Source organism: Erythrolamprus reginae, chromosome 7 (assembly GCF_031021105.1).
Source record: "Erythrolamprus reginae isolate rEryReg1 chromosome 7, rEryReg1.hap1, whole genome shotgun sequence".
Lineage (NCBI taxonomy): Eukaryota > Metazoa > Chordata > Lepidosauria > Squamata > Dipsadidae > Erythrolamprus > Erythrolamprus reginae.
In genome coordinates, this window is record NC_091956.1 from 67,429,653 (window position 1) to 67,454,930 (window position 25,278).

The following is a 25,278-nucleotide window of genomic DNA, read 5'->3' on the forward strand; positions in this document are numbered from 1 at the left end:
CATAGGCTTTTGTTAGTTTTTAATTATTGCTCCTATTAAAAGGAACAGGGCAAATTTTAATCTGGAATTAAAATGTTAAACAGACCAAATGTCTTTCATTTGTAGCAAGGTATTTAAAGGTCTACCTGTTTTCACAGTTTCAGTCTCGATTTCTTGCTCTTCTGCAACATCTTGTAGCAGGTAAGTTTCATCATCGTAAACAAAAATCTGCGCAGCATATCCTTGTTCTACCCTGGCACATGGTATTGGCTCTACAATCACTGCTGGATATTCAGAAACTGGTTCATTCTCCTATGGAACACAGTAAGAAAGACATGTATAATATTACCATCTTAATCCAAGCAACATTTTCTGTTTGTCTTTAATATCGTTTTACAAATCAGTCTGGGTATAAGATATGAATTTGAGAAAATACGTCAGTGTAAAAAACATGCAAACATTATTAACTTCTCACCAGATGTGTGCCAGGTTTGGAAAAATATAATTTTAAATGTACTAGCATTTTATTTTCATAACTTGGAAGTGACTAGGTACATCAGTAAAAGAATTATCAGAATAGAAAAAATATCATGGTTCAAATTTATATTATTAATATTTTTATATTATTTTAAAATACATTTTGGTCAACTCCTGTTGATGGACATACATTTCCCCACAACAACCCCTGTAAGGTGGGTTGGGCCAAGAAAAAATTATTTCATTTCCATGTAATAATTAAATTTATTCAAGATTGATAGTTTTTCATTGTTATTTTTAGATTTATATCTTACTTCTCCCTGGGAAATTTAAGGCAACGTACGTAGTGCTCTGTCTTCTATTTTTTTATCCACAGAAGTAATTGTCCCACAGTTCTAGCCCAATATCTTAACTACTACTATCCATGCATATCTCCGGGACTTCCTTCTGCCGCACAAATCCCAGTGACCAGTTAGGTTCCACAGAGTTGGCCTTCTCCGGGTCCCATTGACTAAACATATGTCGTCTGGCGGGACCCAGGGGAAGAGCCTTCTCTGTGGCGGCCCTGACTCTCTGGAACCAACTTCCCCCAGATATCAGAGTTGCCCCCACCCTCCTTGCCTTTCGCAAGGTCCTTAAAACCCACCTCTGTCGTCAGGCATGGGGGAATTGACATTTTCCCTTCCCCCTAGCCTTATAGAATTTATACATGGTATGTTTGTATGTATGATTGGTTCTTTAAATTGGGTTTTTTTAGGTTATTTTTAATATTAGATTTGTTTACATTGTCTTTTTATTGTTGTCAGCTGCCCTGAGTCTGCGGAGAGGGGCGGCATACAAATCTAATAAACAAACAAACAAACAAACAAATAAATTTGATTTTTTTAAATCTTTTTTTCCAAAATATATATTTTAATTTACATGAGGAATATACGACTTCTCCTATTTTCTGACCTTGCCTTGAATCTGTACTCCATTGCTGTCAAATTCTAGGTTTGAGCTTCCATTGTGAACTACTGCTGATGTCATTGTACATTCCTTTGATGTATTGCAACAGCAAAATAAGTCAATGTTTTCAAGAACCGCAATGTTGACAGTGTGAAGTATAACAGGTCCACAAACCAGGGAAATATTTCCAAAATTCAATTTCTCAGTACTGGAATAAGAGATCCTAAGAGAAAACATAGGCATTGGTTAATCAGTATTTTATATGCTAATGCTTGTAAAAAATATACAAGGTTACATTAAAATTAAGCAATAGTAAATGATGTAATTTGCATTGCAAATAGTCCTTGTTAAGTGGCCACCACCGAAACTGGCAACTTGTTTAAGAAAAGTGATTGCTAAGTGAAGCCACAACTGTCCTTATGATCTTACTTCAACTTTTCTTCACCTTTACACATCTGTGAAAGTTACAGTGAGGGTTGGTCGTAAAGTTACATTTTCATCACTACTCTGTGAAGGGTACTAAACAAGGTAATAGTACTTAAAATTATATATGGCTTCATAATGCTTTAAAGTCCTCTCGAATTAGTTTACAGAGTCAGCATATTGCCCCCAACAACCATTTTCCCACTGTAGTTTATGTATAAGCAACATATTAAGAATTTTGGTTTATATACATATAGTAGTTGAAATTAGTTTAAATGTATTGTTTGATGATTATGGTATATTAGTTTATGTATAAGCAATATATAAAGAATTTTGGTTTATACACGCATAGTAGTTAAAACTAGATTAAAGGTATTTTTTGAGGAGTATGGTACACTAGTCTATGTATAAGCAATATATTAAGAACTTTAGTTTATATTTACATAGTACTTAAGATTTTGAAAATTCTAACTCAAATTTACTAGATTTTTTAATATTCAACATATATTCAATTATGTATTCTTTTTCTGTATTTGAATCTATACTTTCAAGAGAAGCGGGGGAAATGTACCCCCACTTTATGTTTAATGTTTGTATGTGTGTCTGTTTATTTTAAGAAAATTAATTTAAAAATTGGAAAAAAAACAACAACCATTTTCCCAAACTTTGAAGGATGAAAAGCTGAGTCATCCTTGAGCCAGAGAGGATGAGCAGAATTAGGCTGCAATACTGCATCATTCTAACCACTGAGTCATTGAGGCAATACCCTGTTTCCCCGAAAATAAGACGTACCCCGAAAGTAAGGCATGTCAGTGGTTTTGCAGAATTTGCTAATATAAGACACCCCGCAAAAAATAAGGCATAGTCAAGTTTACATACGTTACGGTGGAAAACATACGGTACCATTCAAAGCTGTTCATAGCGGTACCGTAATAATGTGGCGTCCCCTGCTAGCCCCTTCCATCGCTTTGTACCGTCCAGTACAGCAGACACAGTCTGCTGCTGTCTCACCGCCATTACAGTCTCCACTACAGTGGATAGACTGTAGTTCCTCTGGTGGCCGGAAGCTGCAATAGCGGGAGTATACTGTTGTACCATATAAGTGCCGTCGTTTGTGTGTGTGGGTGCCATATTGACAGGTACCGTACCGTAATCAGTGTACCGTACGGTACACTTTCTTTGGGGGTGTCAGCTTTTCTGCCTGTGAATTTGTATTATTTGAGAAATATAAGGTGCCCCCCGAAAATAAGATGTAGCACAACTTTTGGAGCAAAAATTAATATAAGACAGTGTCTTATTTTCGGGGAAACACGGTAGCTGTATAAGGACTATCGGTATTTGAAAAATCATTGATTTGCCATCTCATCTGTTAAAGTTTGCACATCATCCACAAGTGTATGTACCTTATTTAAATTTTCAGCTACTTTAAAATCTTTTTAATATTACTTTCAGAAATTATATTACTATTCAAAAGTAATTAACTATATAAACTAAGAGGAATTCAAAACATAGGAGATGTTTAAATAAATTTAAAAACATTACTACTCATTGCTTATGAACTCCAGCATTTGCTACAGCTATATATTTATATACACTGCTAAAGTAGCTCAATTCATAGTTTCTGTGACAATAATTCTTTAATGTCAACTATAGTATTAAAGAATTAATTTTATTAAAGAAGTACAAGAAATAAAAGAAATAATAAAGCATTCAATCAATAACCCCATCATATTCTGAGTGCATTAATACAAACTGTAATTTTGGGGTTCTGGGGGGGTCAAGCATAACAATTCACACATATTATAAGTTTTAAATCTCTCCTGGGAAACAGAATAGAAACAAATAATTGGTGAATTCTCATTCAATCCATCACAAAGCCAGTGGCCACCTACAGTGTCTCTGCCTTAGGAAGAAGACAATGGGAAACTTTCTGAAAATATTGCCAAGAAAATAAATGTAGTTGCGAGGAGTCAAGACTTAGATTTAGATTTAATTGGATTTGTATGCCGCCCCTCTCCGAGGACTAGGGGCGGCTCACAGCATATACAAAAAAACCCAGAAAACAGTAATAAACAATCCAATTAATAATACATTAAAACAATCCTTAAAATCTAATTTTAAAAGGCTATCATTACCATTCATTCAACAATCATACTGAAAACATTCATTGGTCACACAGAGAAACACAGATACAGACAACATATACAGTGATCCCTCGAGTATCGCGAGGGTTACGTTCCAAGACCCCTCGTGATACTCGATTTTTCGCGATATAGTGGTGCGGAAGTAAAAACACCATCTGCGCATGCGCGCCCTTTTTCCATGGCCACGCATGCGCAGATGGTGGAGTTTGCGTGGGCGGCGGGGAAGACCCAGGGAAGGTTTCTTCGGCCGCCCAGCAGCTGATCTGCTCGGCAGCGCCGCAGCAGCGAGGAGCCGAAGATCGGGGTTTCCCCTTTGCGTGGGCGGCGGGGAAGACCCAGGGAAGGTTTCTTCGGCCGCCCAGCAGCTGATCTGCTTGGCAGCGCCGCAGCAGCGAGGAGCCGAAGATCGGGGTTTCCCCGCCGCCCACGCAAAGGGGAAACCCCGATCTTCGGCTCCTCGCTGCTGCCCGCCCGCCGCTCGCCCGCCCGCCGCCCGCCGCTCGACAGCAAGAGGGGGAGAGATAGAGAAAGAGAGAGAAGGAAAGAAAGAGATGAGAGAGGGAGGAAGAGAGTGTGAGATAGGAAGAAGCAAGATAGAGAAAGAGAGAGAGAAAGAAAGATGAGAAAGGAAGAGAGTGACGTCATCGGGTGGGGAAAATCGCGATATAGCGTTTCGCGAAGATCGAGATCGCGAAGATCGAGGGATCACTGTACATACACTTGTATACAGGGGTGGGTTACTCTCCGGACCGGGGGGGGGGGGGAAAACACTGGGAAACTTCTAACACAACCACTCTTATTTCCCTTACCTTCCCTATGCTTGAATTCAAGTGTGGCATTCCCACTAAATTCCACTGATCCTCTCCCCATCTTCTTTTCTTTTTTTAACTACTTGCATTTGCTTATTGCTTCTATCCTATCTTTCTTCCTTCCCCTTAGCTATGCCCAATGGTCTTGCATTTTCCCCATTGTCTCCTACTCAGAATTGACTAAACACATACTTTGATCTGAATATGCACTTGAAACAGTGTTCTGTACCTGTGTGCAGAACCTTTTACCCATCTTTAGTGACTAGCAACTATACAATATATAAGTTGATCTAAAAGATAAGGGAAAGGTTTTAAAAGGTTAGACATATGCAAAAAAAATTAGTCTTGCAATCATCACTGTACCTTTCTATCAGGCAAAAACAAAAAACATACAATAGGTTTTCAGACACTTCCTCTATACAAGAGGGAATCTGACTGAACAGTTGCCATAGATGTAGCTAGGTAGCTGAGACCGGAAGACACCTGATGACTTACCTCTGTTTCCTCAGAGATCCACATAGTCAAAACAGAGATGGCAAAATAAATAACTTTCTGTCTTGCTGTTACTCATCAGCAACCAGAATAAGACTAGATCACTTACTAATTTGAAGAACTAAAAATATTACCTATTAAAATGGGCCTAACATAATTGGTACAGTTCTTAGCTTTAATGATTTAAACATGCATCATTTAGATTCTTAAACACAACAAAAAATGAGGGGGGGGATTCACTATATAATTAGTACTGGTAAAATAAAGAATATCTAGAAAACTCTAACCCATATAATAATAGCATATAAACTCACAATTAATAACCCTAACCCTGCATACGCACGAATCCCAGCGACCAATTAGGTCCCACAGAGTTGGCCTTCTGGCTCCCGTCAACTAAACAATGTCGTTTGGCGGGACCCAGGAGAAGAGCCTTCTCTGTGGCGGCCCCGACCCTCTGGAACCAGCTCCCCCCGGAGATCAGAACTGCCCCCACCCTCCTTGCCTTTCGTAAATCTCTTAAGACCCATCTCTGCCGTCAGGCATGGGGGAACTGAGACATCTCCCCCGGGCCTATATAGTTTATACATGGTATGTTTGTGTGTATGCTTGCTTTTAATAATGGGGTTTTTAGTGTTTTTTAAATTATTAGATTTGTTACATTGTCTTTGTTATTGTTGTGAGCCGCCCCGAGTCTACGGAGAGGGGCGGCATACAAATCTAATAAATAATAATAATAATAATAATAATAATAATAATAATAATAATAATAATAATAAAAAATAAAAATAATACAGGAAAACTGGCTACTAGACAAGTCAATCAATTTCACTATGAAACTGCACAATGTTAGGATTTTGCAGGGTTAATCTTTAAAAAAATATTGTCTTCAACTTCAAATCATTTCAATTTCTGCTCTCTGAAACCACAGAAAACATTTCGTGACTTATTTGTCTGTGATATTCATGCACATATTTTAGAGTACCGTCTCTACACAACCTTCCCAATGTACTCAATTGCTTCTTGTAGGACAAAGGTGCTAATCCCCCTGATTATTCTCATCATATGTCTATGAAATACTTTTTAATGCCCAGAAGTAAATATAATATTTGAAGTAGGGTATAACTGACACATAATAAAGAAAAGCTATTATTTCTTCTGATTTGGAAAATGTATTTCCTCTTCATAAAAAGGGAACACTAGTGATGGGGTGACAGGTGTCCACAATAATAATAATAATAATAATTATTATTATTATTATTATTATTTATTAGATTTGTATGCCGCCCCTCTCCGAAGACTCGGGGCAGCTCACAACAATATAAAATGACAATGTAAACAAATCTAATATTAAAAACAATCTAAAAAACCCCAATTTAAAAAAAACCACTCATACATACAAGCATACCATGTATAAATTCTATAATCCTAGGGGGAAGAAAAATTTCAATTCCCCCATGCCTGACGACAGAGGTGGGTTTTAAGGAGCTTGCGAAAGGCAAGGAGGGTGGGGGCAACTCTGATATCTGGGGGGAGCTAGTTCCAGAGGGTCGGGGCCGCCACAGAGAAGGCTCTTCTCCTGGGTCCCACCAAACAACATTGCTTAGTCGACGGGACCTGGAGAAGGCCAACTCTGTGGGGCCTAAACGGTCGCTGGGATTCGTGCGGCAGAAGGCAGTCCCGGAGATATTCTGGCGGCATTTTGAAGAGGTAGCATGCAATCTCCTTGTTCAAAACCATCAACCCTTCTCTCAAAATGGTTTCCTACTATTATTATTATTATTATTATTATTATTATTATTATTTTATTATTATTTATTAGATTTGTATGCCGCCCCACTCCGAAGACTCGGGGCGGCTCACAACAGTAATAAGAAACAGTGTAACAATGGGACAAATCTAATAATAAAAATATATATAAAACCCCCAACAATTAAAAACCATACAGCACATACATACCAAACATGAAATATAAAAAGCCTGGGGGAGATGTCTCAGTTCCCCCATGCCTGGCGATACAGGTGGGTCTTGAGTAAATTGCGAAAGACAAGGAGGGTGGGGGCCGTTCTAATCTCCGGGGGGAGTTGGTTCCAGAGGGCCGGGGTCGCCACAGATTAGGCTCTTCCCCTGGGGCCCGCCAAATGACATTGTTTGGTCGACGGGACCTGGAGAAGGCCAACTCTGTGGGACCTTATCGGTCGCTGGGATTCGTGCGGCACTATCCTCTTAGTACTCAGTCAGCACTGTGACACATCTCATTCCACCAAAGATGAATTGGTGGATCATACTAGCAAATGATCTTGCCCAGCATTCTTATGTAACACTTAAAGTGCTACCGGTAGCATTTCAGAGTACCTCCGGAACCGCCTGCTACCGCACAAATCACAGCGACCGATAAGGTCCCACAGAGTTGGTCTTCTCCGGGTCCCATCAACTAAACAATGCCGTTTGGCGGGCCCCGGGGAAGAGCCTTCTCTGTGGCGGCCCCGGCTCTCTGGAACCAACTCCCCCCCCCCCGGAGATTAGAACTGCCTCCAGCCTCCTTGTCTTTCGTAAACTACTCAAGACTCACTTATACCGGCAGGCATGGGGGAGTTGAGACACCTTTCCCCAAGGCTTCTTTATACTTTGTTTTATGTTTGGTGTGAATGTGCTGTTTGGTTTTTTAAATAATGATAGGGTTTTATATGTTTTTTAATACAGTGTTCCCTCGATTTTCGCGGGTTCGAACTTCGCGAATAGCCTATACCACGTTTTTTCAAAAAATATTAATTAAAAAATACTTCGCGGTTTTTTTCCTATACCACGGTTTTTCCCACCCAATGACGTCATATGTCATCGCCAAACTAATAATTTTTGCAAATAAATAACAAAAAAAAATTTATTGTTAATAAATAATTATGTTTATAAATATCAGGATCACTAAGTGTCTTATTCAATGGTGAGTACCAGTAATAATGGTGAGTAAATGGTTCTTAAGGGAATGGGAAATGGTAATTTAGGGGTTTAAAGTGTTAAGGGAAGGCTTTTGATACTGTCCATAGCCAAAAATGGTGTATTTACTTCCGCATCTCTACTTCGCGGAAATTTGACTTTCGCGGGCGGTCTCGGAACACATCTCCCGCGGAAATTAAGGGAACACTGTATTAGATTTGTTCCACTACTATATTGTTTTTATTACTGTTGTGAACTGCCCCGAGTCTTCGGAGAGGGCCGGCATACAAATCTAATAAATAATAATAATAATAATAATAATAATAATAATAATAATAATAATGCAGATATGAATAAACAGGTACCACTTTGGTGGGAAGGTAACAGCACTCCATTTGTCCCATGCTCTGCACTGTGGCGTGATGTCATGTTCACCACATGACTGCGGAGATATGCTGGCTCAACAGCCTGGAAATGGTGATGAGTATCATCTCCTTCAGTCAGCTATGACTAACAGAGTAAAGCCCATAGGGACTCGTTTATCTTTACCTGAGAAAGAAAAGGAAAAAGACTGCAATCCCAGAGGGGGCCTAGGGCCGATCTCTTCCTACTCCCCAGCTCCGACTGAAACCAGCAAAAGAGAACGGAAAATGCCATAAAACATGCTCAACCCTCAAAGCTCTCTCCAAAGGATGCCATAGCAAAGGTATCAAAAGCCACTGAGAGATCCAAGAAGGCCAGGATTGCTGCAGCATCCCACCCCAAGCCCTCCAGAAGTCATCTATAAGCACAAGCAATGCAATTGTGCTACTGTACCCCTGTATGAACTCAGGCTGCAAAGGGAAAGGCTGGAGTTTGGAAAAAACATGTCTAAAATTGTGGGGTCGATGGATGGTCTCTATAAAAGAGGGATTGCTATCACCTCCTTCAAGACAGGCAGTGCCACCCTCACCTTCAAAAAGTCATTTGGACCTTACTAGATGGATAATTTTAAAATAAAATTGAAAACACCAATAGAAAACAAAATGACAGAATTGTCAAATACAGCGGTATCTCTACTTAAGAACGCCTCTACTTGGGAACTTTTCTAGATAAGAACCGGGTGTTCAAGATTTTTTTGCCTCTACTTAAGAACCATTTTCTACTTAAGAACCCGAGCCCAGAAAAATTTCCCAGGAAATTTGAGAGCGGCACGAAGGCCTGGCCAGTTTCCTGCCGTTCCCCCTTTAATCCCGGCCATCTCGAGCTTTTCTGGGCTGCCAGAGGAGCCTTTTGGTAGCCCTTAAGGAGGCTTTGACACTCTAGAGCAGTGTTTTTCAACCAGTGTGCCGTGGCACACTAGTGTGCCGCGAGACATGGTCAGGTGTGCCACGAAGCTCAGAGAGAGAAAGAAAGAAAGAGAGAAAGAAAGCAAGAGAGAGAGAAAGAAAGAAAGAAAGAGAGAAAGAGTGAGCGAGAGAGAGAGAAAGAACAAGAGAGAGAGAAAGCAAGAGAGAAAGAGAAAAAGAAAAAGAAAGCAAGAGAGAAAGAGAGAGCAAGAGAGAGAAAGCAAGGGAGAGAAATAGAAAGAGAGGGAGGGAAGGAGAGAGTGAAAGACATAGAGGGAGGTAGGGAGGGAGAGAGGAAGAGCAAAAAAGAGAGGGAGGAAGGAAGGGAAAGAAAGAACGATGGAGAGAGAGAGAAAGAAAGATGGAGAAAGAGGGAGGGAGAGAGAAATAGAACGAAAGGGAGGAAGAGAGAGAGAGATAATTTTTTTGTCCAAACTTTTTTTAGCAGCCCCCCCCCCCCCCGCTCAATGTGCCCCAGGGTTCTGTAAATGTAAAAAATGTGCCACGGCTCAAAAAAGGTTGAAAATCACTGCTCTAGAGCAAACAAAGCATTTTCCTTTCTCTAGGCACTTGGAAAGGGAATAAGCCTCTGCCAGCACCCAGAGAAAAGAAACACTCCCTTCGCTCTGGCCATCCTAGAGCGAACAGAGTGTTTTCCTTTCTCTGGGCGCTGCCTCAGAGTGCCTCTTTTTTCTTTTTTAAGCCTTAAAGTTTTGGATTTTTTTTATTCCCCTCCCCTTCTTCCTTCAGACTGTCTTCCTCCTCCCCCCCAAATTCCGAGCTTTTATTTCTTTCCTAATGGTTTTGCACACATTATTTGCTTTTACATTGATTCCTATGGAAAAAATTGCTTCTACTTAAGAACATTTCTACTTAAGAACCCGGTCACAGAACGAATTAAGTTCTTAAGTAGAGGTACCACTGTATAGTCAAGTAGGACCTGTTCTGGTAGAGATGTGAAATCCCTAGATTTCACAGAAAGTCAAAGGAGGAAATCCCCTAGGAACAAAAAGGTTGCACAGTACAATGAATAAATGAATGAATGAATAAAAATTTCCAAGGTCAAGCAAGCAAGAATTGTAGAAGAGGGAAATCCCAATAAGAAATGAAATCGTGTTCTGGGTAATTACACAACCTTTAATAAAGAGAATATACTCAGCTATCAATCACAGAGATGTGACAAACAATAGATCAGCTTTCATTTAGGAAAACATCTATGGCAGATGAAATGCCAGCTACTGAATTGTTACAAAGCTGCAGGAGAGGTGACTGCTGTATGTTAGCTAATATGAACCCAGAAATAAGATCAGTGGATATAGCTGCACTGAATAAAAGAGATACAGTGATACCTTGTCTTACAAACTTAATTGGTTCCAGGACGAGGTTCTTAAGGTGAAAAGTTTGTAAGATGAAACAATCTTTCCCATAGGAATCAATGGAAAAGTGATTAATGTGTGCAAGCCCAAAATTCACCCCTTTTGCCAGATGAAGCACTCGTTTTTGCAAGGCTGGGATTCCTCTGAGGCTCCCCTCCATGGGAAATCCCACCTCCGGATTTCTGTGTTTTTGCAATGCTGCAAGGTGAATCCCAGCAGGGAAATCCCTGCAGCGCAAAGTCCGGAGGTGGGAGTTCCCAGGGTGGGGAGCCTCAGGGGAATCCCAGCAGTGCAAAAACGGGTGCTTCACTGGCAACAGAAGTCCAGAGGCAGGGCATCCCAGCGGCGGCGGTGGGTTTGTAAGGTGAAAATAGTTTGTAAGAAGAGGCAAAAAAAATCTTAAACCCCAGGTTTGTATCTCAAAAAGTTTGTATGATGAGGCGTTTGTAAGATGAGGTATCACTGCACAAGACAATGTAGATCTTATTGTACCATTGTACTAATTCTCGCACAAGCAAGGGTTTCCGCAAGATTTTGCAAATATGAACACAACCGTATCTGAATAAATGCCAACTGTTTTATTAAAAAAACAGAAAGACATTAGATTATATGGCTGTCATAAAATAGATAATAAAAAGGAAGAAAATGTAAGAAGTAGCTTCACTGATTACAAGAAGATCTTTGGGTAGACTACACCAGAATGCAGAACATACAGTGTTAATAGTAATGATTATACCATAATGCCTGGTTATTTTTGAGGACGCTATATTATAAACAAACTATAGAAAAATGAGTTTGGAAAAAAATAATGTTTCAGAATAGTGAAACTGTTCTGTCTGGGTCACTCCAGAAGCCAATACCAACCCAAAAAGAGAAGCCAGACACACTGGTAAAAGGCAAAGGCAGTTTATATAATTCAAGGAAAACACAGGTAACAGAAAATGTCCTTACAAACAGGAAAAATGCTGGAACTTCATATATATACACGAGGGGAATAGTCCATGAAGCAATACCAGATTCTTGCTGCCAAGACGAAGCTGTAGATAGCAAACAGACGCCTCCCACGAGTCTTCCAGACTGCGAGGCCACAAGCCAAGATCAGAGACACTGAGAATCAACACAGGTCACCGCAACTCCAATTGATAACACTCCACATGGCTTCAAGGCCTTGCCTGCCTTTTAAACCCTGCTGATGAGGACCACACCCAAACCCAGCTGTTTCTAATTCAATGGGGATAATATTTCTTTAACTGCTCCTTTCGTTGCTCTGAACGTCTCTGTCTCATGTCAATGACAGCTTGTGCGTCATCACCTAATGACTCCAAGCTACTGGCTGGGGAGAGCCCCCCCCCCCCCCGGGGCTCTCATGCTGTTCTCCTTCATCCCATTCCTGACTCTCCTCTCCTCCGTCCGACTGTTCAGCCCCCTCCTCTGAGCTGTCATCCTCCTCCGGGCATGGAGCCAGCAGAGATGCAGCTGGTCCCTGAGCAGCCTCAGGCTGAACCACAACAGAAACTAGCAAAACAAAGATACATACCTTCCCATATATATATAGTATTTAGCTTCCACTAACAAATACATTATAAGAACGGCCAGACAGGAAAAGATATGACAAATCAAAGTAAGAAATAGAAATAGTAACAACTAAGATTAAGCCACCTACGGTCTGACCTAAGCACAGTATACAAAAATATCTGCTACAACGTCCTACCTGTCAATGACTATTTCAGCTTTAACCGCAATAATATACGAGAGCATATAATAGATACAGCTCAAGGTAATCTGCTCCAAACTCGATTGCTGAAAATATGACTTCAGCAATAGAATGGTCATTGCCTGGAATGTTCTACATGACTCCGTTGTTACTTCATCAAATCCCCATAGCTTCACGGATCTCACGGTAGCAGCAGTGGTGGGAGGCTTCACCCACCAGCTTCTGTGCATGCGCAGAAGTTTCACAGGTGTACAAATTGGTAGTAACAGGATTGGCAACCCATTACTGGTGCATTAGCACACCAGTGTGCCTATTGTCCCTGTCTTACTGTCCCCATTTATTCGTACCCATTTACTGTGTTCATATTCATGTTTATTTATTTATTTATTTTATTTATTTATTGGATTTGTATGCCGCCCCTCTCCGCAAACTCGGGGCGGCTAACAACAATGGTAAAACAACATGTAACAATCCAATTTAATAAAACAACTAAAAACCCTTAATATAAAAAACCAAACATACACACAAACATACTATGCATAACTTGTAATGGATTAGAGGGAAAGAATAACTTAACTTCCCCATGCCTGGCGACAAAGGTGGGTCTTAAGAAGTTTGCGAAAGACAAGGAGGGTGGGGGCCGTTCTAATCTCTGGGGGGAGCTGATTCGAGAGGGCCGGGGCCGCCACAGAGAAGGCTCTTCCCCTGGGGCCCGCCAAACGACATTGTTTGGTTAGCGGGACCCGGAGAAGGCCAACTCTGTGGGACCTTATCGGCCGCTGGGATTCGTGCGGTAGAAGGTGGTTCCGGATGTATTCTGGCCCAATGCCATGTAGGGCTTTAAAGGTCATTACCAACATTTTGAATTGTGACCAGAAACCGATCGGCAGCCAGTGCAGGCCGCGGAGTGTTGCAAAAACGTGGGCGAATCTAGGAAGCCCCACGATGGCTCTCGCGGCCGCATTCTTATATTTGTTGTGTCGTACGTATGTGTCGTACAACTAAATAATTTTTTTAAAAGATAGATGGTTAGCTGCAAGCAAAGATTTATAAAAACGCATTACACAAGTAAAATTAATGTGGAAAATCTGAATTAATATTAAGAAGAAAAAAATAATGAATAATCAACTGACCTGCGCACTTAATGAACTTAAAAGTCAAGAGCCAAAAAGTAAAAATGCATACTGTACAGAAGAAAGCGATACAAGTTTATACAAAATCATAGAGAGAATTCAAGGACAACAAAGGTCAGAATGGTAAAAGTAATAGTGCTTCCATTAATAATGTGTGCCTGTGAAAACTAAACACTGAAAAAGGTACATGCCTTCCAATTATGGGTGTGTGCAGTTTGATTGTTGTGAGTGCTACAGACTACAAAAGCACCATTTAATCCCAGACCAAATAAAGAGTAATTGCTTTCTTAAGGCAGTGAACAATAAGCAGCATGTCACATACTTTAGACCAGTGTTGGCAAAACTTTTTGTGCACGTACACGCGGGCGAGCACTAGAAACTGGAAGAGCAGCTTCCAGGCACGCAGATGCGGTAGCGCCAAAACCAGAAGAGCAGTTCCACAGTGCATATGTATGCACTGGGAAGTTGAGCCTCCAGTTTCTGGCATGCACATTCGCGCCAGTCACCTTCTCTTCCGGATTATGGCATGCATGCACGCACGAAGACTAGCTGGCTGGCACGCATGGACACACCAGAAAAAATAAGCTTAGCTCTCTGCGCATGAAGACCAGCTGGCCGGCACACATCTGTGCACTGGAACCCGGAACAACAACAGGCGACAGCTGGCATGCCCAAAAAATGGCTCTGCGTGCCACTCCCAACCACACGTAGCACTCCCACCACCCAGGACGCGTGCCATAGGTTCGCCATCACAGCTTTTAGGAAGGGGATAGAGCAGAAGAATATATACTTGAAGGTTGAGAAAAGTAGAAAGAGGGAAAGACTTTTTAATATGTTTGTGAGTGACATAGGGGAAGGTTTGGTAGGAAAGATTTGCCTATTTGGCGATGACTCTAAAGTGTGCAATAGGGTTGATATTCCTGGAGAGGTCTGTAATATAGTAAATGATTTAGCTTTACTAGATAAATGGTCAAAGCAATGGAAACTGCAGTTTACTGTTTCCAAATGTAAAATAATGCACTTGGGGAAAAGGAATCCTCAATCTGAGTATTGCATTGGCAGTTCTGTGTTAGCAAAAACTTCAGAAGAGAAGGATTTAGGGGTAGCGATTTCTGACAGTCTCAAAATGGGTGAGCAGTGTGGTCGGGCAGTAGGAAAAGCTAGTAGGATGCTTGGGTGCATAGCTAGAGGTATAACAAGCAGGAAGAGGGAGATTGTAATCCCCTTATATAGAGCGCTGGTGAGACCACATTTGGAATACTGTGTTCAGTTCTGGAGACCTCACCTACAAAAAGATATTGACAAAATTGAACGGGTCCAAAGACGGGTTACAAGAATGGTGGAAGGTCTTAAGCATAAAACGTATCAGGAAAGACTTAATGAACTCAATCTGTATAGTCTGGAGGACAGAAGGAAAAGGGGGGACAGGATCGAAACATTTAAATATGTTAAAGGGTTAAATAAGGTTCAGGAGGGAAGTGTTTTAAATAGGAAAGTGAACACAAGAACAAGGGGACACAATCTGAAGTTAGTTGGGGGAAAGATCAAAAGCAACGTGAGAAAATATTATTTCACTGAAAGAGTAGTAGATCCTTGGAACAAACTTCCAGCAGACGTGGTTGGTAAATCCACAGTAACTGAATTTAAACATGCCTGGGATAAACATATATCCATTGTAAGATAAAATACAGGAAATAGTATAAGGGCAGACTAGATGGACCGTGAGGTCTTTTCCTGCCGTCAGTCTTCTATGTTTCTATGAAAGTGCTAGTTTCATATCTGTCTTACCCATATTGAAAGCCATGTCATTCACTCAACCATCCAATACTTAAAATCTGGCTGCTGTTCTAAATCAACCGCAGAAATGCAGAGCTGTCAATATATTACTGTAATGACAACTTAGTTAAAGGGTTCCAAAAAATATAAAACATGATTCAGCATCTGTAGTGATCCATCAGAAAAAATGTAAATTATCAGAAATTAAAGCCCATTCCTCCATTAGGAACTGGAAAAAATTGTTGCACTCAATCAGTACAAGTCTTCAGAGGAGGGCACCATACAAATCTAATAAATAATAATAATACTTTCAATTATTTGATCAAGTCATATGTCTAGGTCAAGCACAGTAGATTTATTATATCTATATAGAGATAAATCCATAATTGCCTTCAAATCAGATTAATATTACAACGCCATGGAAAAATAAGGAAGTCCATCTTGCATCATTCACAGACTCAAGTGGTTTTTAAATACGGTATTTTTGAGGAGGAATTGAGTCAAGTAATTACTAGTGGCCAGCAAGACAATTGTGAAGAAGAATGCAGGCAAATAGAGGAATGTTCCCATTGGTACCCAATTGCTAGCTACCCCAAAGCAGCCCACAACCATCACAATACCCTGGTAAGAAGACAGCCAGCAAAAGGAAACACTCAGTAATCACTTTTTCTATGTCAGGAGGACATAAAAAATACATTCAACAGATAAAGTTTTTTCCCAGACAGAATTGCAATGACATTAAATATGTATCCTATTTTATCTTTACTTAAATCTCCCTCCCCCTCCAAAAAAGTAAGTATGATGAATTTACTTAAAACAGTTGGTAATGTGGATTGATCGAAGAACAACAGAGCAGCAGGGTTACCCGTAACTCATGGGTCATCCTCCAACAGAGATTATTTAATTGATAAAACACCTTTTACCATCCAGGGCAGTAAAACTGGATGTGATTCAATTAATGCAGTCAAGGTATAAAAAAAAAGAGGATTTTATTTCTACCATTATGGTTATCTCATAGGTCTGCAAATGGACTCTGTCATAAGTTCACTCAGATTCATCAGAGTTGCTGGAGATCAATACTCTTAATTATTTCTCAACAACTTTTACCAAATCAAAAGTGAAGTAATTTATCTCTAATTGGACCATCCTAATTAACACTGTGACAATCCCAGATGGAGACTGATCAAATAATGATCCAACCACAACGTGATACATAAATACATGCATAGAGTTTTCAAAAGTTAACTGATTAGTACTATCATAGCAAGCTGATACTAAAAATGAGAAGAAAGGAAAAATGGCCTTCATGGGGGGGGGGGGGGGAGAATACTATCACATATAATGCCAGTGTAATTACGTAATTTCCCGGGAGAAATCCTATATTAATTTTTTTTTTGGGGGGGGGGGGGCATGTCATCTGACGTCTTACAGTACAAATCTATGTCTATCCTATGGTCCACTTAAAGTCAGGAAGAAGCATTTTTAGTACTAAAAATGCCGCTTGGCGGGACCCAGGAGAAGAGCCTTCTCTGTGGCGGCCCCGGCCCTCTGGAACCAACTCCCCCCAGAGATTAGAATTGCCCCCACCCTTCTTGCCTTTCGTAAGCTACTTAAAGCCCACCTCTGCCGCCAGGCATGGGGGAATTGACATACTCTTTCCCCCTAGGCTCTACAATTTTATGCATGGTATGTCTGTATGTATGTATGCTTGGTTTTTATAAGAATGGGTTTTTAATTGTTTTTAGTATTGGATTATTATTGTATGCTATCTTGTTATTGCTGTTAGCCGCCCCGAGTCTTCGGAGAGGGGCGGCATACAAATCCAATAAGTAAGTAAGTAAGTAAGTAAGTAAGTAAGTACCAAGTAAGTAAGTAAGTAAGTAAGTAAGTAAGTAAGTAAATAAATAAATAAATAAATAAATAAATTTTATTGTAGCATAACGTTGTGGATTTCAGTCAGGCGGTAGGGAAAGCAAGTAGGATGCTTGGCTGCATAGCTAGAGGTATAACAAGCAGGAAGAGGGAGATTGTGATCCCTTATATAGAGCGCTGGTGAGACCACATTTGGAATACTGTGTTCAGTTCTGGAGACCTCACCTACAAAAAGATATTGACAAAATTGAACGAGTCCAAAGACGGACTACAAGAATGGTGGAAGGTCTTAAGCATAAAACGTATCAGGAAAGACTTAATGAACTCAATCTGTATAGTCTGGAGGACAGAAGGAAAAGGGGGGACATGATCGAAACATTTAAATACGTTAAAGGGTTAAATAAGGTCCAGGAGGGAAGTGTTTTTAATAGGAAAGTGAACACAAGAACAAGGGGACACAATCTGAAGTTAGTTGGGAGAAAATATTATTTCACTGAAAGAGTAGTAGATCCTTGGAACAAACTTCCAGCAGACGTGGTAGATAAATCCACAGTAACTGAATTTAAACATGCCTGGGATAAACATATATCCATCCTAAGATAAAATACAGAAAATAGTATAAGGGCAGACTAGATGGACCATGAGGTCTTTTTCTGCCGTCAGACTTCTATGTTTCTATGTTTCTAAAGTACTCTGAAAGTTTATAATTTAAACAGACAAGCACCTGCTGAATAACACCCCAGATTTAACAATTGTCAATATTCTGAAAAACAGAAAAGTCTGGAAAATGGTAGTACCCAGAGACACCAGAATAGAAAAGAAAAAAAATGGAGAAGATAACAAAATACAAAGACCTGCAAAAAGGGATAGAATGACTATGGCAAAATAAAGCAAAAATGGTACCAACTACTACCCCTGTTTCCCCGATAGTAAGACACCCCCGATTGTAAGACATATCGGGGGTTTCAGGGGGGTCGGCTAATATAAGCCGTACCCCAAAAGTAAGACATATGTCTTACTTTCGGGGAAACACGGGGGGTATTGCCGCCTCCCTCTCATCTGGCTGCGCGCCGCCTCCTGCCCACGTCTGCACCGTCCCCCTCTCCATACGTCGCCGCGCCGTCCCCTGCACTTGTCACTGCCGCCTCTGCAAATTTACTCGGGCATGTCCCTACTCCAAAGAAACCTCCCCCCCCGCCCGTCACAGAAGGTAAAACATATGTCTTACTTTCGGGGAAACACGGAGGTATTGCCGCCTCCCTCTCATCTAGCTGCGCGCCGCCTCCTGCCCACGTCCCCCCCTCCATACGTCACCGCGTCTACCGCCTCTGTCTGATCCAAATGAGCGCCGCCTCCTGCCCATGTCCACACCGTCCCCCTCTCCATACGTCACCGCGCCGTCCCCTGCACTTGTCACTGCCGCCTCTGCAAATTTACTCGGGCACGTCCCTACTCCAAAGAAACCTCCCCCCCCCCCCGCCCGTCACAGAAGGTAAAATGCATATACACTAAAAAAAACACATTTTACACAGTTTTTTTAGCTGTCAGTGCCCCTTTAACAATATAAGACATACCCCGAAAGTAAGACATAGTGGGGCTTTTGGGGATAAAAAGAAAGTAAGACACTGTCTTACTTTCGGGGAAACACGGTAATAGGTGCCTTGGATACAATCCCCAAACAGGTGGAGCGCCACTTGAACACCATCGACATTGAGAAAATCACCATCAGCCAATTGCAGAAGGCAGTTTTACTTGGAACATAACACTCACTTTTCCAATGTTTTCCCACGAGAATAACTCTGTCAAATAGGTTGAATGGGGAGAAAAATTGATCTTAAATCCCCAGAACATTTCTATACTTCTCGAGATTTTACTTCATCATAGTCCATTATGTTAATCATTACAACATACTGATTTTGTAGCTGTCTTAAATAGTTTACTTCATCACAAACAAACAAACAAACTCTGCCTTGCAAGGCAGAGGTTGCAGGATCAAATCCCAGTAAGGGTATGGCTAGCTGATGAGGCCACAACAAGGCCGAAATAGATCTATACTAGTCTCCCTTCATTTTCAAATTCAGCAAAAATATGTTACATACACACGTCTAGCTGATGAGAGTAAAATAAGCTTGAAATAGGTCTATACTAGTCTCCCTTACTTTTCATTTATCAGCAAAAATACATTACACATATAGAATATGGTTTGTTTGCTATTAAAATTTAACTGCCTTGGACATGGCCCCAGGAGGGGCCAAGAAGCAAAAAGGAAGCAGTATGCTCCCTCCCATATTTGGGTATACCAGAGTGATTTGACAGAAAAAAACTATATATGTGTGTGTGTGTGTGTGTGTGTCACAATTTTTTGCTGAATTTGAAAATTAAAGGAGACTAGGATGAATCTATTTCGGCCTTATTTTGGCCTCATCAGCTAGCCATACCCACTGGGACTTAACTATATTTACAGCAGCATGAAGCTTACAACTTCAGCCTGATGATGGTGAATGAGATTTCACCGAAACGTCGCACAGACATGCAAAATATTACACGGGGCAAAACCCGAACTCAGAACAATCTACATACATATACCCGTGAAAATCTACGAAAACAAATATATATATTTACAGCAGCACGAAGCTCATAACTTCAGCCTGATGATGGTGAATGTGATTTCACCGAAACGTCGCATAGACACTCAAATAAGGGAGACTAGGATGGTACCATTTCGGCCTTGTTCTGGCCTCATCAGCCAGATGGAGCTGTGACGTTCCTTCAATATACCAGGGTGATCCGACATAAAATATATACTGTATATACATATATATATATATATATTTGTTTTCGTAGATTTTCACGGGTATATGTATGTAGATTGTTCTTAGTTCGGGTTTTGCCCCGTGTAATATTACACGGGGCAAAACCCGAACTCAGAACAATCTACATATATATATATATAGTTGTTTTCTGTCGCATAAAAAGCTTGAAATAGATCTATACTAGGCTCCCTTTTCACTTATCAGCAAATATATATATTATTTATATATACGTGTATTTGCTGATATATATTTGACTTATACAGTATACCACTTCAGAGTAAGCATATTGCCCCCAACAATCTGCGTCCTTATTTTACCGACCTTGAACGTTTATATTTGAATATAAATATATACAAGTAATTAACCTTTATATAATTCTTCATAGCTAATATTTTGAGAAGAAAGCACGTTATGACTTTTTGCGTACGTATCTGTTCAGGTCACAGTTGGCTTCACTGGTGCTATAATATATTTCAAATGCCCAGATTAAGCAAACAAAAGAATGGCCAGTAAAGTCAAATGTTTTAAATTTTCAATTAGAACGGGAGAGAATCCAATTCATACACAGAGCAGCCTAAGACATGAAAACCTATAGGCTGACTCTCTTCAGCCCAAACCACCTCACAAGGTTGTTGTTGAGGTAAGATGAAGGAAGATCTTCATGCAGATGGTCCTTCTGGCTCAGGCTCAGGACCAGATTATTTACGGGACCGTCTCTTGCCACATAGGTCTCCCAGAGACCTATAAGAGCATACAGGGTTGGCCTCCTCCAGGTCCCGTCAGCCAAGCAATGCAGGCTGGCAGGACTGTAGGGGAGGGCCTTCTCTGTTGCCACCCCGGCTCTATGGAATCATGAGTCTTCGGAGAGGGGCGGCATACAAATCTAATAAATAATAATAATAATAATAACCCCCCCCCCGATGTCTGTACTGCTCCCACCCTATTGGCTTTCCATAAGGCCACGAAGACCTGGCTTTGCTAGGGGCCATGAACCAACAACAATGGCCAAATTGTATGAACGTTTAGTATGCATGTTGGGTTAGTTTATCATGTTTATTAGGGTTTTTAATTAATGGTTGTATAACTTAATTTTATATTTGACTTCTTTTTATTGTCTTGTACTTTATACTGTTGTAAGCCGCCCTGAGTCCTTCGGGATTGGGAAGCACAGACATCAAATAGATGGATGGATGGGTGGGTGGTAGGTGGGTGGGTGGTTGGTAGGTAGGTAGGTAGATATAGATAGATAAGATAGAGAGATATATACTGTTAGATAGATAGATGGATGGATGGATGGATGGATGGATGGATGGGTAGGTAGGTAGGTAGGTAGATAGATAGATTAGATAGAGAGAGAAAGAGAGATTGTAGATAGAGAGATACTGTAGGTAGGTAGACAGACAGACAGACAGACAAATAAGGTAGGTAGGTAGATAGATTAGATAGGTAGGTAGGTGGGGATGGATGGATGGATGGATGGATAAATAGATAGACAGACAGACAGACAAATGCAAGTGCCTTGAGCTTCTATAAAGAAGGTAGGCTATCCAATTAACAATGCAAACAAGAAATGTCAGAGGCAAACCCAGCCGCCCCCCCCTTTTTTTTTCCAGAAACCATCAGCCACTGCTTCATTTTGTTTTTCTTTCTTTCTTTTTTTTAAAACCAGCGCTGTGAGAAAGGTCACCCCATACCGTTTTTCTCATATTCCAAACAATCCGAAAGGCGACTAAAAAAAACCCCCACAACCCCGTGTAATGCGGAGCCAGCAGTAAAAAAAAGGAAAAAGAAAAAAAATCGGTCGGGATGCAGTTACAACTTTCCTGTACAACCCGTCTGGTAAAAGCCGCCGCAAAGATTGTTACTAGGCCAAGCGCGTTCAATGGTTCCGATGTTGTTGTTTTGCAATTGAACAGGGAGCGGGGGGGGGGGGGGCAGCCCTGTCACAAGCACCACGACGGTCTAAAAGGGAGGCTTTCCCAAAGTACGTGCGTATGCGAGGCTCATCCGGGAAATAATGCGAGAAACCGAAAGTAAAGGTTTGGACTTTGGAGGAAAGGGGGGGGGGGGAAGCTAAGGAGGCAAGTCATGTCATCCCAATTGACAAGGAGACCCGGCCGAAGCGGCTTCATTTCCCGGCAACGAGGGCCTCGCTTTACCCGCTCGCGCTTCCCCTTCCAACGGGGGTGCGGGGAGGGGGTTATTTTCCAAGATTATTCCTTTTTTTTTCTTTTTTGCGGCCGGGGAATACAAATTCCTTCCACGCTCTCTTCATTCTTTTGCCAATACGGCAAACCAGCGTTTCCCAACCTTGGCAACTTGTAGATATTTGGACTTCAACTCCCAGAATTCCCCAGCCAGCGAATGCTGGCTGGGGAATTCTGGGAGTTGAAGTCCAAATATCTTCAAGTTGCCAAGGTTGGGAAACACTGCGGTAAACATCGCCATTCAAGCAAGGCTGAGGGAGGGCAGGCAGGAGAGGCTTCGCTCCCTTTTTTCTCCCCCTTACAAAACAAAATAAACCCCCGACAGGCATCCAAAGCGTCGCTGGGGGAGAGAACCTCGCAACCAGCTCGGACCGATTTCCCTGCTCGTCCCCCCCTCCACTCACACACACACACACAGAGAACCACATTCTTGGGTACAAGTTGCACAACCGTTTCAACTGAGAAAGGAAAATTACAGTTCGGCGGACGGAGCGGGGGCAAGGGAGGGCTTTCCCCCCCCTCCCCACCAGAGGCGGTTGATGTCACTCTCCCCCTTAATCGCTCCCGTCACGACCAGACACCCCGAGCGACTCGTGTAAAGGGGATTAATACGGGGAAAGATGGATCCCCCCCACCCACCTCCCTATCTGAGATTAAACCCCCCCCCCCCCCACATCTCGTGCCCAGTGGGACCGCCTGGCCGAGACCAACCTTTCCCGGCCGCTCGCCAACGGACGGAGAAGGAACCAAGGTGTGTGTGGGGGGGGGGGGTGTTCAGACGGAGGTCGGCTCTTCTTCCCCGCGGCGATTCTTGTTAACGGAATCCCCCCCCCCCTTCCCTACACAACACAACCCGATTCTCATTCACGGGACCAAACTAAGCGAGGAGGAGAAAGGGGGGGGGAGCTCGCCTTTCTTTGCCGCTGCTGCCCGGGCCGGCTTCAGCCCCCCGAAAGCCGCTGCCATTTCTCTCCCTGGGCCGAAAAGGCTCCGGGGGTGTCGCCTCCGACGGCGCGGACCGGGGCACCGCGAGGGAGCCCCTCCTCTGCTCCGCCTGCCCTCCCCTTACCTTGTTTATGTGTCAAAGGGAAGCGCTCGCCCCTCTCGCAGCAGCAGCAGGCCGGGCGGCGGCGGGAGGGGAACAGCCGGTTAGCAACCGCCGAGAGGAGAGAAAGCAGCTCCGGGCGAGGGGGGGGGGGGGTTGAGAGAGAGAGAGGCGAGGGAGGGCTCCCTCGCGAACAGCGGCGGCGAGAGTAGCAGCCGCCCAACGCGGGGGAGGAGACACTGGGGAGGGGAGCTGGGCCCGTGCGACACAGCGGGCGGGCGGGCTGGCCTTTTTTTTTTTTTTTGCTTGCCTCATTCACTCGCCGCTGCTGCCGAGAGAATTACGCGACTCTGGGCCTCGGTCCCCGGTTTTTGTTTTTGTTTTCCCCTGCACATACTCAACGCACCTGAAGCGCTTTCGTGGAACGGGCCCCGGGCGCTCTCCGTTGCATAAAGAAGCGCCGTCGCCGCCTCCGCCGGAGAAGGGCAGCTAATAATATTAATGTTATTGTGCGACGAGTTGAGGGATTGAACGCGAAAGGACCCGTCGGTTTCGCTTTGCGGGTTGCTATTAGAGGAAGGGAAGCCGCAGTAGGATGAGGTGGCTTCAGTTCAGCGACGGTCGAGAATGGATACTTTTCTTTTTCGGCTCTTTTGGCGAGGCTTTTTTTTTAATATACAGTATTGATATGCTCCCTTTTTCTAAGGTTGTGCCGAAAAGGCGACCACTGGAGGGCACCTTCTGCATCTTGGCTGCATTTAGGGTTTTAGCAGCCTAGAGATGTGCCCAAGTTCATCTTTCATGGTTTTTTAATATTTATTTTATTTTATTTGTCAAACATGTATAGAAACATAGAAGATTGACAGCAGAAAAAGACCTCTCGGTCCATCGGGATTTTAGCAGCCTAGATGTGCCCAAGATCATCTTTCATGGTTTTTTAATATTTATTTTATTTTGTCAAACATGTATAGAAACATAGAAGATTGACGGCAGAAAAAGACCTCACGGTCCATCTAGTCTGCCCTTATACTATTTCCTCTATTTTATCTTAGGATGGATATATGTTTATCCCAGGCATGTTTAAATTCAGTTACTGTGGATTTACCAACTACATCTGCAGGAAGTTTGTTCCACGCATCTACTATTTCAGTAAAATAATTTCTCACTTGCTTCTGATCTTTCCCCCAACTAATCTCGGATTGTGCCCCCTTGTTCTTGGTTCTCTTTCCTATTAAAGACACTTCCCTCCTGAACCTTATTTAACCCTTTAACGTATTTAAATGTTTCGATCATGTCTCCCCTTTTCCTTCTGTCCTCCAGACCAGAGTTTCCCAACCTTGACAACTTGAAGATATCTGGACTTCAACTCCCAGAATTCTTTACAGCAGTGTTTCCCAACCTTGGCCACTTGAAGATATCTGGACTTCAACTCCCAGAATTCCCCAGCAAGCATTCGCTGGCTGGGCAATTCTGGAAGTTGAAGTCCAGATATCTTCAAGTGGTCAAGGTTGGGAAACACTGCTCCAGACTATACAGATTGAGTTCATTAAGTCTTTCCTGTTAAGTTTTATGCTTAAGACCTTCCTCCATTTTGTAGGTTAGTAGTTTGTATAAAAATAACATAAGTAAAAAGCAATGATAAAAGAGGGCAATAGAACATGTCCTCATGTTCTGTGAGAACAATTCATGTACTGTATTCTCACACTTCAGTGAGGTGTATGAATAGTCCTTGGCCTATGACCACTATTGAGCCCAAATTGTTGAGTTTTGCTCCATTTTATTTATTTATTTGTTTGTTTGTTTGTTTA

At 42.1% G+C, this 25,278-nt stretch overlaps 1 protein-coding gene across 6 annotated transcripts in view; it reads right to left on the reverse strand.

The window, feature by feature from the left end:
- The window catches only part of LOC139170468 (ETS-related transcription factor Elf-2-like), a 37,583-nt gene extending 14,000 nt beyond the window's left edge, over positions 1-23,583 (reverse strand). For 2 of the 6 annotated variants that reach the window (XR_011559631.1, XM_070757733.1), the window contains exons 1-2: positions 1,411-1,580; positions 126-291 (exon numbers count right to left, since the gene is read on the reverse strand). Coding sequence is in view for 4 of the 6 variants with exons in the window: in XM_070757733.1 (XP_070613834.1) it covers positions 126-291; positions 1,411-1,485 (241 nt within the window). In the remaining 2 variants the exon portion in view is untranslated. The other 4 variants (XR_011559632.1, XM_070757735.1, XM_070757736.1 and 1 more) reach the window with 4 other exon arrangements.
- Between the last annotated feature and the right edge of the window lie 1,695 nt (positions 23,584-25,278).